The 16,520-nt window shown below is 62.4% G+C and overlaps 1 protein-coding gene across 8 annotated transcripts in view; it reads left to right on the top strand.

Annotated features, from left to right (window-relative positions):
- Positions 1 to 16,520, top strand: part of GRAMD4 (GRAM domain containing 4) — a 62,648-nt gene that overhangs the window by 15,615 nt on the left and 30,513 nt on the right. For 4 of the 8 annotated variants that reach the window (XM_043881348.1, XM_043881349.1, XM_043881351.1 and 1 more), the window contains exon 2: positions 14,427 to 14,637. In XM_043881348.1, coding sequence (XP_043737283.1) covers positions 14,427 to 14,637 — 211 coding nt within the window. Of the gene's footprint in view, positions 1 to 5,627; positions 5,651 to 8,789; positions 8,900 to 9,366; positions 9,390 to 10,879; positions 11,043 to 14,426; positions 14,638 to 16,520 lie in introns of those variants that run through there. The other 4 variants (XM_043881346.1, XM_043881350.1, XM_043881354.1 and 1 more) reach the window with 4 other exon arrangements.

Raw genomic sequence — 16,520 nt, 5'->3', positions numbered from 1 at the left:
TCTAACTGATAAGGTGTGGGGCCCTGTCTGTGCGCCGCCTGACACGAGACCCTTTACGTGCCCCTGCCCTGCTTACGGCGAAGCGCCGTGACACGGGCCGTGCGGGGACGGCCGGCTGAGAGGTGGGGTCAGGGCAGGACGCCCCGAGACTGCCGGATCCCCGCAGATTGGTGGAACCTGGGCACCAGTCCTGTGTGGTCAGTCCTGCCCTGGAGCTGCCCAGGGCACCGGTGGAGGAGCCTGTGTGTGTGAGCGGTCGCATCGTTAGTTATGTGGGACGCAGACAGCTGTTAGCTTTTCAGACCTTGAGCCATCATTTTCAGACCTTGAGCCATCATTTTCAAGCTGTGCTGTGGGTTGTTAAGCGCTGATGTCTCCCAGTGCTGTGACCTGCACTTCGTGTTGTCACTCGGTTCTCCGGAAGACGGAGCTGAAAGTGTGTGCACAGTTGAGCCGCCTGGAGCCTCGTAGCCACGCAGGCCCATGGTTTCCGCCACGTCTGTCCTCCCAAAGCAAAGACTCACTCTGCTTTAATCCCCCATGCAGGAAAGCGACTGTCCGAAGGCGCTGCCCACGTGGGGCCCTCCGCTCGAGGCTGGGTTGGGAGAATCCCAGGTGCGTCTTGCTACCAGCGATGCGCTCTCCCTGCGGAACTGCAGGTGAAGTGAAGAGTTGCAGTCTCAGCTGTCAGGCTCTGGGACGGCTTGCTGTTCACAAGATGACTTGTCCCAGGGTCCTGCAGACGGAGGAGCCCTGTAGGCACCGAATCATTCTTTCCAGAGCACCTTTTTGGGAAGCGGGCTGTTGCCCGCCTCGATTTCTTCAGGCGGGCAGCGCTGGGGGTCTGGAGAACCCCGACTCCAGCTTGTGACTGTGCCTGCAGGTGTCGGCTGAGCCCGGCACCCACCTGCCGCGCTCCTGGCGGCAGGGTGTTAGGTCCCTGTGAGGGTGTCTCCGCAGGGCAGGATGGCTCAGCGCCCCCCACCCCCACCCCCCGAGGCCACGCCCTCCCCTCGTGCTGAGCCTCCGGCCCACGGCCCCCACCCCCGCCGAGGAGCCCAGGCAGGGGTGTGGTGTGTGTGAGACTCCAGGCCGCTCTGCAGGGCACATCGGGGCCGGGGGTGGGCGTGGGGGCCAGGCCAGGCCGGGCCGGCTGTCCAGCCTGCTTCGCACACGTGGCCGACTCCCTGCCTCTTCCCCCACCTCCCGACCCCGGGTCTTGGGTTATGTCTGTGGATACAGCCCTCTGCCGGTGTCCGGCTGCAGCGGCCCAAAGGCTAGGCCTGGGGTCATGGGCGCCTCGGGCTGGTGGGGGGGGGCGCCCTCGGGGCACCGTGTCCGAGCTGCGCCTGCAGTCCTTCCCCGCGTCCCCAGGACAGGCCTGGGGGTCTGAGGCTCCAGTCTCGGAACCCCTCTGCTCGTGAATTAGCGAGGTCGCTAGAAAGCCTGCTTATGTGAGATGTATCTGTTGCTCTTTCCCATGTTAGAAATTAAGCTAGGAAATTTACAAATGCTGATTTATTAAAAACTGCCCACTGTAAACCCACTACATGTTAACTTAAATAGTGTAATTTTATTTTTTTTAAAAGTCAGTAGTTTTCCCCAAATGGGGGAAATTAGTGAAGGGTTTTGCAGGTGGTGGTTTTTGCAGGCCTTGACAGGGTCTGGTCAACTGAAGATGGCTGGGTTCTCCGGTCCCCACCCCACCCCACCCCCTCACCCATCAGCAGGACCAGTCTGGGAAGCACATGGTGTCTCAGGATTGCTGCTCATTAGATCTGGCCTCCTGGGTGTCCTGAAAGCGTCTTGGGGACCCCCAGGCTCCTGGACCACGCTCTGAGCAGCGGGAGAGAGCGAGGTCCCTGCCGTGCTGAGTGAGGGCTCCTTTTAGTTCTTTCTCTGTTTCGTTTGAATCCTTCCTGTTTCTTTCATTTTAAAACCTTAATTTTGAACCTCGTTGACATGGTCTGGTCCACACATGCAGGAAGTCTGTTCAGAAGGGGCTGAAGCCGCCACCGGGTCTCCCTCCCACATGCCCCCTCCCCCCACGTAGTCCCAGGACTCGGGTTGGGGGACACCCACGCGCAAGGACCCCGCTCCGGGCATGTAGCTCGCGCACACTGCATGAAACGGCCTCGCCGCACGTCATTTTGCAAGTGTGAGAGGAGACACTCCTGGAAGCGGAAGTGTGATTTCCCTGGATTTTGCAGAATTGCCCTCTGCTCCACCCCCCGCTGGGGGACCCCACCTCCACGTGGTCTCACCCACGCGCCGCCTTCTCCGCCAATCTGTTCGGGAAATGGCTTCCCCGTGTAATCTTAATTTCTGTTTTTCTCTTTGTGAGTGGAGGTTAATCGCCGTTCCATGTGCTGGAGGACTGTTTGTTTTCTTTTGCTGTGGACTCTCTCTATCTCCTGGCTGTTTTCCCCCAGGGCTGTTTTTCAAAGTCAGACAAATTAATCTTTCATAATATGTGTTGCAAATATTTTTCCCTGTGTTAGCATGTATATTTGACCACTGGTGGAGGTTTTTGCCATGCAGAAGTGTGTTTTTAGGGTAATCTGTCTTCTCCTCTACCGTGTGTTGTGTGTCTTGCTTGGCACGAGCCTGTCCAGCCCCAGGTTCTGAGTACCAGCCCCCAGCCCCGGCTCCTTTGCAGCCTTCCTTATTTTACACGCAAGTCTTTGGTCTATTTTGAGATTTTTGGGGAGGGTGTGAGATGAGGCTCCAGGGTTATCTTTCCCAAGAAGCTCAGGATGTCCCATCTTCATTTGCTGAAGGCTGTGTGTCTCCCTCCGGCTTAGGAGGCCCCTTTGACCCCAGTTCAGTCTGGGTCTGTTTCGGCAAGTTTGTTTCATGGCCTTGCCCAGTATTCATGTGCTGTCATCACACTTTAACTCTTAGCTGTGTGGTGTCTTATTTATTTTTTTAATTATGTATCAGCCTGGGTTGGGTCTTAGTTGTGGCATGTGGGATCTAGTTCCCTGATCAGGGGTCGAGCCCGGGCCCCTGCACTGGGAGTGTGGAGTCTTAGGCACTGGACCACGAGGGAAGCCCCTCCATCGTGTCTGGTAACAAGCAGAGCGTGCGGTTCAGCGCATTCACGATGTGCTTGCTATACAGTCAATGTACACCCATCTTTAGAACTTCGTCCTCCTCCCAAGCTGAAGCTCTGTCCCCGGTCAGCGCTCAGTCCCCCTCGCCTGCCCCGGCCCCGGCCCCCGCCGTCTGCTCTCCGTCCCGGGGGCCCTGACTCTTCAGCGCCTCGTATAAGCGGATTGCACAGTATTTGTTCTTTTGTGACCTGCTGATCTCACCGAGCCTGCGGTCCTCAGGGTCCCTCCGGCTTGTGGCCTGTGTCAGCGCTCCCTTCCTGCTTGAGGCTGAATAATATTCCCTCGTGAGTAGGGACAGCGTTTTGTTTATCCGCCCCGGGCTGAGGACCCTCGGGTCGCTTCCTCATTCTGGCTGCCGTGAACTTGGGCGTACCAGTGTCTGTTTGAGTCTCTGCTTTCAGTTCTTTCGGATCTATACCTAGGCGCGGAATTGTTGGATCATACGGTGGTCCCGGTTTTAGTTTTTTGAGGAACTGCTGTGTGTTTCCCGTGGTCTCCATGGCTGTGGTTTATGTTTCTGGGCGTGCATGCCAAAAATCAGGGTGTTTGCTGAGAACATGGCGAGCCCCCAGCCCTGCAGCTGAGCAGGCCAGGCCTCTGGGAGCCTGGCTCCCTGGTCCCACGGGCAGGTCCTGATGGGCTGGCGGGGGCGGAGAGGGGGGACCCCGGGCTCCATCACCACTCTAGAAGCTGTGACCTCCCGCTCTGAACCTCGCTTTCCCCATCACATTAAGAAGCGGAGACACAGTGATAGTAGCAGCTATACAGACGACACCACCCTCATGGCAGAAAGAGAAGAGGAACTGAAGCTCCTCCTGATGAAAGTGAAGGAGGAGAGGGGAAAAGTTGGCTTAAAGCTCAACATTCAGAAAACTGAGATCATGGCATCCGGTCCCATCACTTCATGGGAAATAGATGGGGAAACAGTGGAAACACAGACAGACTTTATTTTTGGGGGCTCTAAAATCACTGCAGATGGTGATTGCAGCCATGAAATTAAAAGACGCATATTCCTTGGGAAAAAAGTTATGACCAACCTAGACATCATATTAAAAAGCAGAGATATTACTTTGCCAACAATGGTCCACCTTGTCAAAGATATGGCTATCCCAGTAGTCATGTATGGATGTGAGAGTTGGAATATAAAGAAAGCTGAACACCAAAGAATTGATGCTTTTGAACTGTGGTGCTGGAGAAGACTCTTGAGAGTCCCTTGGACTGCAAGGAGATCCAACCAGTCCATCCTAAAGGAGATCAGTCCTGGGTGTTCATTGGAAGGACTGATGTTGAAGCTGAAACCCCAATACTTTGGCCACCTGATGCGAAGAGCTGACTCATTTGAAAAGACCCTGATGCTGGGAAAGATTGAGGGCAGGAGGAGAAGGGGATGAGAGAGGATGAGATGGTGGATGGCATCACCGACTCGATGGACATGAGTTTGAACGAGCTCCGAGAGTTGGTGATGGACAGGGAGGCCTGGCATGCTGCAGTCCATGGGGTTGCAAAGAGTCGGACACGACTGAGTAACTGAACTGAACTGAACTTGTTTGTTAAGCTCAGTCTGCGCCAGGCCTGGAGGCTGAGGGAGGGTTAAGTGAGGTGGGATGGGGAGCGTTGCTGTGCTTACTCTCCAGAAGGTGTCTGGTAGGAAAGCGCAGGTCGTGCTGGGTCATCCCCGCCCTCACCCTCCCGCAGGTGTGTCTGCCCCTGCACAGGTCCACGCCCGCTGGCCCTGCACCTGCCAGCCAGCTCAGCACTCTTTCCCCGCCACCCCACACCGTGACCCTGAACAGACCCGAGCACCTTGTCCATGCCCTCCCGTGACTGCCAAGTCCTTCTGGCTTGTGACCCCGGGGTAACGGGGGCGCTCCATCTGGGCGGCCTTCCTCTGCAACCCTGGCCTCTCTGTGGAGCTGACAGCCCGGGGCGTAGCCTGATCCCCGCAGAGCTGCCTGCTCTGCGGCCCTGTTCCAGCTGCACGTGGTACACAGTAGGCGCTCATTACATGCTCCAGCCGATTGGTCCTTGTCACCCCTGACGGCCTCTGCTCCGGCCTCTGTGAGGTTTTTACTGCCCGCTGATCACTCTCTGTTCCAAGTCTGCTCCGGGTGGGGGGCCATGCTGGGCAGTCCCCTGCGCCCGACACGCTCAGTGGGGGGCTGAGACCAGCTCATCCCGTCATTCTGCGTGGCCCGCCGTGTGTCAGCCCAGCTGGGAGATTGTGTGTGTAAGACTGGATCGCCCACCACGCTGGGCGGTTACCTGGGCAGCAGGTGTGAAAAGAACTCAGAGGGTTTTTTCTGTGTCATTGGGCGTGGGTTTTGCAGCGACGGTGTGAGGTGAGGGCGGCCAGCCAGGCCCCTGTGCCGTCAGGCCCTGCCCAGGGCTGGGCTCACTTCTCTCCCGGCCCAGCAGGAAATGTGGGTTCCACCTTCCCCGTGCCGGGCGGTGGTTCAGACGCGGAAAGCCGTTTGTGGCAATTTGCTCGGCGGCCCCGCCCCGGGCCTGTCAGTGTCCCAGGGCTCGGTCTACGGGTGAGTTCGGATGGGCCCTGGGAGGACCCGTGGCCTCAGCTGGGCCATGTTTCCAAAAAGGAAGAAGTAGCCGTAGGCCAGGGCTTTGGAGGCGCCAAGGGCCTGTTCCCCGGGGACCGTCAGAGGCCACGTGGGTTTACATAAGGGGCCGGGATGTCCTTTGAAGTGTACGGCTGTCACCCCCTGGTTCTCTGCCAGGCCGCAGGCTGGGCCTGCCCGCTGACGTGGGGCCCGCCTGGGACCCTTGTCCTCGAGCAGAGCGGCTCTGAGGCTGGGCCCTTCCGGGGGAGGGGCGGCGCACAGCACTGCGGGGTTCTGGGGGTTCCAGGCAGGGGGCGGGGGCAGGGCTGGTCCTGCTTTCGTGGGGACTTTGTCACTGTGGTGCTGTCTTTGCAGAGCGAGGGGCCCTGCCTGGGCCCTGAATGTGGACGGGGGCCTCCAGTGACAGCTTATTCAGAGCTGCAGGCCGGCCCCTCTGCTCGGGTGGGATACGTGGCCCGGCGTCGGGGGAGAAGAATGTGGCTCTCGACTTGGAGGGGGTGGTCTTCCCTCCCTGAGATCCTCCTGGCCCCGGGGACCCTGGAGCTAGTCCAGGCTGCCGGCCCCTCCAAGGATGGCACCTCTCCTCACCCCTTTCCTAAAGGAGATTTGATGGTGGCGAGGTCCACGTCCGAGTGTGTGATTGGCGGGACCACTGGAAGGGGGACCCTGGTGCTGAGGGAGGGCCTGGTTCCCTGTTAGGGGCCGGTGGGTGACGAGACCCATTTGAGAGTCCTTGTTCTGCTGGGCTTTGATCACCTTGAGACCAGGGGCAGCCAGCCGTGACCCCGTCAAGGGTAGCCTGCCCGCTGCTGCCTGTTTCTGTTTGTGTTGTCTTATTGGGGATGTCCTTTGGTCCAGTGGTTAAGGCTCTGCTCTTTCGCTGCCGGGGACCCGGGTTCAACCCCTGGTTGGGGAACTGAGATCCCACAAAGGCCACAGAGAAACATGGCCTTCTTGGCCCAGAGCCACAGCTGCTTTGCACTGCAACACAAAGGGAGGACTTGTGACAGGAGGCTTGTGGCCGCCATGCCCGAGACGTGTACCGCCCGCGTCCCCGGGCCTGCGCCTTCCGTCCGGGCAGCCTTGTGGGCCGCGGAACCTCTGGAGGAGAGCTGGCTCGCGGACAGCTGCGGGCCGGAGCCCCTCTCTGCTCCCTGGGGCGGGGCCGGGGCGCTGGCAGGAAGTCAGGACGAAACTGGGAATCCAGACGGCGTTTCCTACCAGCTGGAAGGATCGCCCCGGTTCTGAATGCTGAGGGCGGTGGGGAGGCTTGGAGGCAGAGCGCTTCCACCAGAAACGAGTGCTTGAGCGCGTTTCCTATTGCTCAGTGTGTTTACGCGTCACAGGTTTGTAGAAATCTAAGCCCTAGGTTCCCTCTTTGTTTGGTTTAAACAGCTGTGTGGCCAGCGTGCGGGGCTGCCCGCCCACTCAGTCTCCTGGGCAGAGGGGCCGGTGGGCTTGCATACGGAGTGTCATGCAGTGGCCCCGGGGACCCAAGGGGGGCTGGGAAGGTGATGAGCAGGGCGTGAGGACAGTGTGCCCACCCAACCTCCCTGCCACTGACCCTGGGGTCGGGGTCCCCCCCAGAGGCTTGGGTCTGGCGTGTTCTTTTGGGAACCTCACCCATATGAACGGAGTGGTCTGGGTCCTGCTTCCCAGGGTGGCCTTTCCCCATGGACTGTACAGTGCATGGAATTCTCCAGGCCAGAATACTGGAGCGGGGAGCCTTTCCTCCTCCACGGATATTCCCAACCCAGGGCTCAAACCCAGGTCTCCCACATTGCAGGCGGATTCTTTACCATCTGAGTCACCAGGGAAGCCCAAGAATACTGGAGTGGGGAGCCCATCCCTTCTCCAGCAGATCTTCCCGACTCAGGAATTGAACCAGGGTCTCCTGCATCGCAGGCGGACTCTTCATCAGCTGAGCCCCGAGGGAAGCCCCTTGGTCGTCTCAGGGACTCTCAGTTTGACCTCTGCCCCTGAACTGCGCCAGGGAATCAGGAGGGTGTGTGGGGGCACGGGGTTCCCTGAGCCCTGCTCCTCTGTAGCCATGACGGTTCGAGATGACGGAGGGTCAGGACAGTGGTGTGTTAGAGCCGCTCACGTGGGCCTGCAAGAGGCTGCCTGTGAAGGCGTCAGGAATTCTGTGAGCTGGCCTCTAGTGAAACGAGAGTGTATGAACTCAGATAAATCATGTCGGAAGCAGAGGGGTTGAGTGCCCAAAGTTGAGTTGCCCAAAGCAGAGGGGTTGAGTGCCCTCCTGGATTGTGTGACGGGTTGTGGTCCCAAGGCGGTTGGCGTCCCTGGGGTCTGGACGGTGGGAATCGTCTGGGTGGTCTCCAGGCAGTGCGGCCCACCACGCGCTCACTGGTTCCCCGACGTCCCTTTGGTGGCTTGAAGGACGGCCGCGAGGGACGCAGTCACAGCGCGAAAACGGGTACACACGGCTCCGCAGGGCTTCGCCTCTCTTTGCGTTGACTGTCCGGTCCTGAGAAGGTGACGGGGAGACGCTGGTTCGTGGGTGGAGGTTGAGGCGTGGCGTCCGCATCCACAGGATGGTGAGGGGCCCCTCCTGTTGGAAAGCGACCGCCTGCTTCTCCGAGGATGTCTCTCCTGTCCTGGACCAGCGAGTCGGCTTCTGATGCGTGGCCTCCTTTCCCACCTTGGCTTGTCCTGTTAACGTAGACGAGCGCGTCCAGCAGCCGACACTCATGCTGGAACCACGCTCGCTGGTGGGTTGCGGTCCTGGTTGACCGGGGTGGGGGAGGATTTCAGCAAGAACCTGTGAGCCCGTCCCCGGGCGTCACTTGGCTTTGCGGAGTTCCCAGTGAAGAGTGCTGAGCGTTTTATTACTGCTTGTAGACTCGCAGCACACCTTAGTCACCGAGATAACGCCTGTGTCACGCCCAGAGGTCCGGGGGCGGGGTGTCGCCAGGGCCTGCACAGTCCCAGCTCACAGAGGAGGGGGTGGTGGCTCACCCCGACCCCCCAGCCCTCCTGCGCTTCCTGCCTGGCTCTCCCGGGCCCCTGTGGCCCCGGCGGGGTTCACAGAGCCAGCAGGACCCAGGCGGCTCTGCTGTTACAGCGCACAACACTCGGCTCCTGGTGCGGGGAGCTCTGGCCTGACTGTAGGAGGAAAAACCGCTGAAGAATTCCACCTCCTCCCGGAGAACCTCCCAGGCTGTTGAAACCTTGGACCTAAGCGCCGTAAGTGTTCCTGGATTTGGGGAGCGCGTGATTCCCCAGCCTCGAGGGCAGAGTCCACAGCCTTGCCATGAGGCCCCTGTGGCTGGGCGGCTCCGAGCGGGCAGGCCTCACCCTCCTGGCACCAGGGCCCAGTGTGGGGGCCCCGCCTCGTGCACCATCCCCTCCCTCACTGAACGGCCAGCCCGTGCCAGCCCTGCTGGGACAGACCCGGCGCCTGCAGGACCTGCCCTAGGGGCTGGGGGACAAATCCTAAACCAGGGAGCTAGCCTGGACTCCAGACCAGACGGGCAGGCGGAATTTGGGGTGGGAGGATATACTTGGAGCAGAAGGAGCCACGATGGGGGTGCCCCAGACCGGGAAGTGCTGGGCCCCGTGGTAACCAGTGTGGTGGCGAGAGGACCCCCAAGGGGTCAGCAGGGCTGGAGCCCAGTGTCGGGGAGCAGGCAGAACCCCAGGAGGGGTCTCAGCGGGTTGCTGCAGACTGTGTGAGGTGTGTGGCCCAGACCCGGCTCGGGAGGGGGTGGAGCACAGCTGTGGGGCCCGGCTTGGAGGGGTCCCCTGGCTTGGAGGTGGAGGGCCCTGGCTTGGAGATGGGCTCCCAGCTTGGGGGGCCCTGGCTTGGAGTTGGGGGGCCCAGGCTTGGAGATGGGGGCCCCCGGCTTGGAAGTGGGGGGCCCTGGCTTGGAGATGGGCCCCCAGCTTGGGGGGCCCTGACTTGGAGGTAGGGGCCCCTGGCTTGGAGATGGGGGCCCCCGGCTTGGAGGTGGGGAGCCCTGGCTTAGAGATGGCCCCCCAGCTTGGATGGGGGCCCCCGGCTTGGAAGTGGGGGGCCCTGGCTTGGAGGTAGGGAGCCTTGGCTTAGAGATGGCCCCCCAGCCTGGAGGGGGGGTTCCTGGCTTAGAGGTGGGGAGCCCTGGCTTGGAGGTAGGGAGCTCTAGCTTAGAGATGGCCCCCCAGCGTGGGGGGGGGGTTCCTGGCTTAGAGGTGGGGAGCCCTGGCTTGGAGGTGGGGAGCCCTGGCTTAGAGATGGCCCCCCAGCTTGGATGGGGGCCCCCGGCTTGGAAGTGGGGGGCCCTGGCTTGGAGGTGGGGAGCCCTGACTTGGGGGGCTGGGCTCGCTGTAGGTGGCCGTGGTCATGTGGTCGGGGGCTCCTTTTGGGTTTGACTTGAGTGGCTGGTGTTCAGGTGTTATGGGGGGAGGTCCACGGAGGCTCCTGCTACCGATGAATGTCCTCACACAGTAGGTCAGCAGCCGGAGTCCAGGCACGGGAGGCTGGTGGGCAGGGAGTCAGTTGAGCATCTGAGTGTTCAGGGTCCCGCTGACTGAGGCGTGCATCTGGGTGAGAGGGGTGGCTGCCCTACCAGCCTCGAGGTCGGGTGAACCTGCTGGCCCTCAGTGGGAGCCAGTGTCGAGCTCCGCATGGGCGGGGGGGGGAGGGTGCGTGGTCACCGTGACTCCCGGATCATGGGCATCCAGACTGCTCTGCGGATCGCCCAGCATGGGGCCCCCCCGCTGGCTGGAGCTGCGTGCAGGTTGGGGTCCTGGGGGCTCATCTTGCAGGGCTGTGGGCCTCTGGGCGCCTTCCTGGAGGATGGAGACCTGGCTGGCGCTGGCCTCGCTCGACCTCTGTGACTCTCCGGAATACAGTTTAGGACAAGGATTGCTTCATTTGGGGAAACAGACGTTGTTTATCCTGGGGTCAGCAGAAGAGCCACCAGATGACGGGAGGATGACGCCAGGCCCCGGGCCGAGCCGGCTGTCTGAGGGCGGTCGGGGTGGTGAGGAGCACGGCTGGGACCTGGGACGTGGCGCATGCCGGGCTGGGAACCACTTTTTTCTGAGTCTCAGGCTGGTGGGGGAACTAACGTCCTTTGTGGCTTCCAGGCCCAGTGTTCCCCAGACAGTGTGGCCTTTGTGTGTCCAGGAGCCATTCAGCGCGTTTCCAGAGCAGCGTGCTTTGTGTCCCGGGCCAGCGCTGGCCTCGCTCCGGCGTCCCGAGGGCCCGCAGTGCAGTGGGCGCCGCCCTGAGTGGGGGCAGTGGCCAGGCCCCTGCGCCAGGCACCCCCTGTCCTGTCGCCCCATCCCGCCTCCACGGCTGCAGGGCCTGGCAGGTGTCACTCGGAGCGTCTGCTTCTGCATGGAGGTACAAGGGGGGCCCCTCCAGGAGCCTCGGGGGCCAGGGCGCCGCATCCCACTCTGAGGGCGGCTGCGCCTAGAAGGCCGGGCGTGCGGGGAGCTGGCCGGGGCCTGTGGGTGCACAGGACGGGCTGGTCTGTGGATGCAGGCTTCTTCCCCGTGGGCCCTGGGGAGTGCAGGGTGGGTGTGCAGGGAACGGGGGCTGGTGCATAAAGGGGAGGCTGGGCGGGGGCTGGGGCAGGGCGGGACACGTGGCGGCACCCAGATGGAAGGAGCGGGGTGGTTTGCGAGACGGCATCCGTGACACTGGCTTTGCGGGGAAGCTTTGCTCTGGGTCGCGCTTTGTGCCTGGCTGGCCCCGGTCCCCCTCTCGCTGGCCGTGGACCATGGCCGTGCCAGTCTCCCATCGTCATCTCAAAGCTGGGGAGGACTGGGTCAGTCAGTGTAGTTGAGATGGTCCTGGGGTGGGGTGGGCTACCTCTCAGCCTTGGGGGTGTGGGTGATGGCAGAGCGCCCCTCCCAGCCCAGACCCGCCTGGCAGTGGGGGGGGGGGCAGTGGTCAGGTGTCCTGGCACCTGGTCTTGGTCCGGCAGCTGTGTGAGCCCAGGGGCCTGGGGGCAGGGCGGTGGGGACACCCCTGCCCTCCCCAAGAGCAGATGTTGAGATGAGCTGGCGCTGCAAGGAGGGGCCCTGCTGGGCGGGGTGGGGGGCGCACGGGCTGGGCGCTTGTGAGCGGCATCCTGACGGTGGCGGGGCCGACCATCGGTGCTCTGTCCCCTTCCCTGGTGGCCTCTTCATTTGCTTGCTGAGTCCGGAGGGAAGGCGGCCCTGGCCTGTGGGGCGGGGAGTCCCAGGACCACCGATGAATGGCGAGGAGGGAGGCTTGGCTGCCCTGACCCCCGGCCCCCCGCCGTCTGCCCTACTTCTGCCCGGTGCTGGGTGAGGAGGGGTCCCCAGGGTCTTTTTGAAAATGGAGGGAAAGAGGTTTTACCTGGAGGCGCTTCCCATCCTGTTTGCTTTTATTTTTCAAGTTAGAAAAGCAATCGGAGCATGTGGAGAGAAGTTTTGCAGCCTCTCAGGAGCTCCACCCAGGGGCCCGTGTCACCTGTGGGGGTGCAGACGCCCGTTGTCCATAGCGGTGACCTCGGGGCAGTGGCGTTGGTCACCACTCTGAGGTTCCCGGGGACGTCCGTGCGCCCTGTGCGTGGCGCCTGAGGTCCTGGCTGGCCTCAGTGCAGCCCAGGCACGCTCCCTGTGCCGGATCTGCCCTGGGACGCATCTCCAGACGGGGACCCACTGGTTCCCAGGGCGTTGGTGTCCCTGCTGCCTGCGGCCTTGGTCACATCGCTGGCTTCTTTTCCTTCTTAGTGAAGTTAGAGGTTTCTGCACGAGGCCTGGGTGACCCCTGTTGCTGAGATTCCTCCTCTGCTCCGGGTGGTGGGGGGCTGGTTTGCACATCTGTGTACCAAGGTCCTCCAGTCTTTACCGATTCATGCAAGTTGTCTCACAACAGAGATACGAGTTCACACATGCCCAGTTTGCTCCATGTGTCTCCTGTTTCACTGCGTTTTTTTAAACAAAACGTCAGTTTACTTTTGTCTAGTTGAGGTTTTTTTTTAAACTTTGATTTTTTTTCCCTCTCTGTCTCTTAATGTAGACCATCACTCCCTCTCCTTAGAAACTTAAGTCTCTCTCTCTCTCTTTTTTTTAAGTTTACTTAACCTTTTAGTTCATCTGGAGTTCACAGCTCCTTCACGGGATAGCTTACCGGATGGCCGGCCTCCTGCCTCCATCCTGCCAGATCGGGCCACATCGGGCCAGCTCAGGGTTCCAGGCTGTCTGGAGCGCAGGGTTCCAGAGAGCCTGAGAAGCCCCTGTCCCAGGAGCACCTCCAGCCCCGCCCCTGACGGGCACGGCCTCAGCTGTCTGTGGAGACCAGAGCCGGCCCCAGCTCGTCCTGACCCGGGTCTCGCGGGCGCCCACTGCACGCAGGCTTTGTTGTTTTGAGCGATGATGCCAGGGGCGGCGGCCCTTGGAGGGCAGGGCAGGCATGCAGGGCTGCAGCCGGGCATCCTGGGCGGTGCTTTACCGAGGTCTAACGGCTCCAAGCCCGCACCGTCCAAAACAGGAAGCGCTTCTCCCTGCTGTCGTGGCTCTGCATGGACTGTCCCCACTGGGGCGGCTTGGGGTGGATCCTGCCCTGCTCCCCTGCTTCCTCCCCACCCTATGTGAAGTTGCCGCTCTGTTTATTGGGTCTAGGCTGAGTGTTGGCGCCCGGGCATCGTCTCGAGTTCTTGGGATCCTCTTGCCGGATTGGTGCTCGTTCCCATTGGTGTTCATTCTGTTTCAGAGGTGGAAGCTGGGGCTCAGAACGGTGGGAAGTGGAGGGCTTGAGCCTGGGCATGTTCAGAGCCCCTGTCCCGTGGGGAACCAGGGCCTCTTGCAGACCTTGGGGGCCAGGGAGCTGTGTGACTGGGGCTGGGGCCGTGGACTTCAGCGTGAGGTTGATTGAACGCCCAGAAGGGCTGCCCACACCCCACCCCTAGGCTTTCCTGGGGTTGGGTCAGAGATGTGGGGAGTGGGTGCCCCACTGCACATCCACCCCTGGTGTGCATGTGTGCTTGGACATACACATCTCCTCCATACCAGCACACATCGCTCCCCACCCACCCCCCAGCATGACCCCACACCCGGCCCTTGCCGCCCTTGCTCCTGGCTGAGGGGATCCCATGCCTGCAGCCTGGGGGCTGTGCTGGGAAGACCTCTGGGACCCAGTGAGGCTGAGCTGGTCCTGAGAGCTGAGTCAGGCACCCGGGCAGGCAGGACGGAGTTTCGGGCCAATGGGGCAGCCTGGCCGTGTGCCTGGGAGCGGGGCCAGGCGGAGGGAGGGGACAGGGGTCCAGAGGGAATCTGACACCCAGAGCCCCTGCGTTCTAGCGGCTGTCCCGGGCATGCACGTGGCTGTGCTTCCTGACGGGTTCTTGGAGCTCGGGAGGGTCAGCCCTCCGCCCTCCTCACCGCAGTGCCCCCTACTCCCACGGGGTCAGCGGCTCCCCTGAAGCTCCAGGCTGCCCCCCTTGGTGCTGGGAGTCCCACTGAGAAACAGGGCTCCCTTCTCCCCTGAGGGGTGCAGAGGGCTAGCCTGACAACAGGGGCCCAAGCTCAGTAACCAGCCCAGCTGGGTGGGGGTGACTGAGGCTCTAGCCTCTCTGGCAGGGGGGGAAGCCTGTGTGCCCCCAGGTCCCTGAGTAGTGGCACTGGCTGCTCCCGGAGGGCAGGGCCAGGTGGCGGCCCTGGGCTGGGGCCTGGAGCTGTCTGTAGGGGCCGGTGTGCCGGCAGGCGGCCGGCAGGTGACTGACCACGGGACCTTGCCCCCCTTGCTGTCCTGCAGGGACTCCGAGCGTCATGTTAAGGTGAAGCAGAGGGCCTCAGTGCTGAACATGCTAAGGAAGCTGGACAAAATCAGGTTCAGAGGTCACAAGAGAGATGACTTCCTCGATCTAGCCGAGTCTCCGAACGCCTCAGACACCGAATGCGGAGACGAGATTCCCCTGAAGATCCCTCGGACCTCGCCCCGGGACAGCGAGGAGCTCAGGGACCCTGTGAGTACCAGAGTGTCCCCCCGCCCCGACCCCGGCCGCGTGGCCCTGGTCTCGGGGCCCCTCACTGTCCCCATCCGCGGGTGCCAAGCCCAGCGTGGCCTTGGGTGGACCGTGTCCTTCCTGGCCGGTGAGACAGGGAGGAGGCTGCTCCCCATCTCTCCCCCTCTAACCTTCCTGGTGGGGGCTCGTGCCCAGACTGAGGGTGATTTGTCCGGCAGCAGGATTTCTTTCCCTTCCTTGGATTTTTGGGTGATCGGCAAACTTTTCATGCAGAAGTGATGCCGGGGCCCCAGCCTGACCCCCGGGAATTTGATGCAGGGGGTCGCCGGGCGATGTCTGGAAGCCGCTGGCCTAGCCCGAGGGCAGCACCTTCGGGCGCCTGGCCGGGCTGCCTGGCCATCGCAGGGTGCGAGTCCCTGCCCCGGCAGCTGGCCGAACCCAGGCTGGGCCTCGGGAGCCCAGGTGGGGACAGTGGCCCCTGTGGGCTGGTTGTGGACGCCCTTCCCTTGGCCAGCAGATCTCTTCAGGGGCTCGGCGGCTCTGGTGTGAGCAGGCCCTGCTTTCTGGAAGCTTGTGTTTGGTCAGTGGGCGGGCAGCTGGTGGGGCAGGCTGCCCTGGTCCCCTCCCGGCCAGGGGTGACAGCTGGCTCCCTGCTCTGGGGACAGTTGCCTGCATCTCCCTGTCGTCAGCGAAGAAGCCCGGAGTCCCCCTGCCCCACCAGCTGTGGACAACCGCGCCCACGTGGACCCCAGGGTTGGTGGCCTTGCGGTTCCTGCCTGAGCACCTGAGCTAGGCTTTCCTTGCAGGTGTGGCCACGAGCGCCCGCCCGCCTGGCCCTGTGTATTATTAATGCTTCGTAATAGAACAGGGACTGGCTCGCTCGCTTCTGGCGGCAATGAATAATTTATTGGCACTGCCTCTTAAGAGCCGGCATCTGATCAGGCGGGCTGGAGCTGCGGAGGCCCGAGGGCAGCACCCTGCCTGGGCACGGCCTCTGTCCCCCGCAGAGTGGGCGGCTGACCTCCCAACCCCGGGTCAGGGGTGGGCTGGGACCTCACTGCTGTGTCTCCTGGCAGGCCGGCAGCATCTGCTGGGTGGGACGCTGTGGGGGTCACAGGCCTGTCTCGGGAAGGGGGCGCCTCCTGTGGGGGTGGGACCAGCCGGCCGGTGAGGGCCCAGGGCGGGGCGAGCCCAGGGCTGTGAGTATGAATGACTCTCCAGCCCGCATCCCCAGTCCCGAGGGGCTCTCTCTCCTTGCGGGGGATAGGCCAGCATCCTACAGTGGGTCACGCTGTCCTTCTTGTCAACGCTGCCCTGGGACCCGGGGTCACTGCCGTGAGCCTCGTGTCCACGTGGCTTGCACCACCGCTGCCGTGAGGGCAGGTCGTGTGTCGTCCTGGTGGAAGTGACCAGTGCCTACCGCGGACATGCCCCGTGACCTCTCCTGTCCCCTGAGGGGCCTCGGCTCCGAGCCGGCCACAGCCATGTGATCCCAGCCTCTCTCAGACCCGGGGCCACTGGAAGGGATCTGAAAGCTCCGGGACAAGTTCCAAATGGGCTTAGTTCCAGCTGCTTGGAGACCGACCTGCATTTCAGCCTTCCAAGGACGTGGGCTCACGGGTTGTCACTCACGGGGCCACGAGCCAGGGGCTGCCCTGCCCACCTGGGTGGGGACGTTGCTGATGAGATAGAGCCCAGCAACTTTGTTGGGCCACCTTCCCTGGCTGGCCTCTGCCCTCTGCCCTGGGGCCACCACCTTGTCGCCCGAGGCTGGGGCTGGGCAGGGGAGGAGGGGGTGGGCGGGCAGGCCGGGGTGGGGGGGGACCCTGTCTTTTGCCTGTTGCCCAGCTCTCCTGTACCCGCCCCTGCCAGGCCCACGGGGC

This window comes from Cervus elaphus, chromosome 22, assembly GCF_910594005.1.
Source record: "Cervus elaphus chromosome 22, mCerEla1.1, whole genome shotgun sequence".
Taxonomy (NCBI): Eukaryota; Metazoa; Chordata; class Mammalia; order Artiodactyla; family Cervidae; genus Cervus; species Cervus elaphus.
This window is presented reverse-complemented; position numbering and strand designations above follow the sequence as displayed.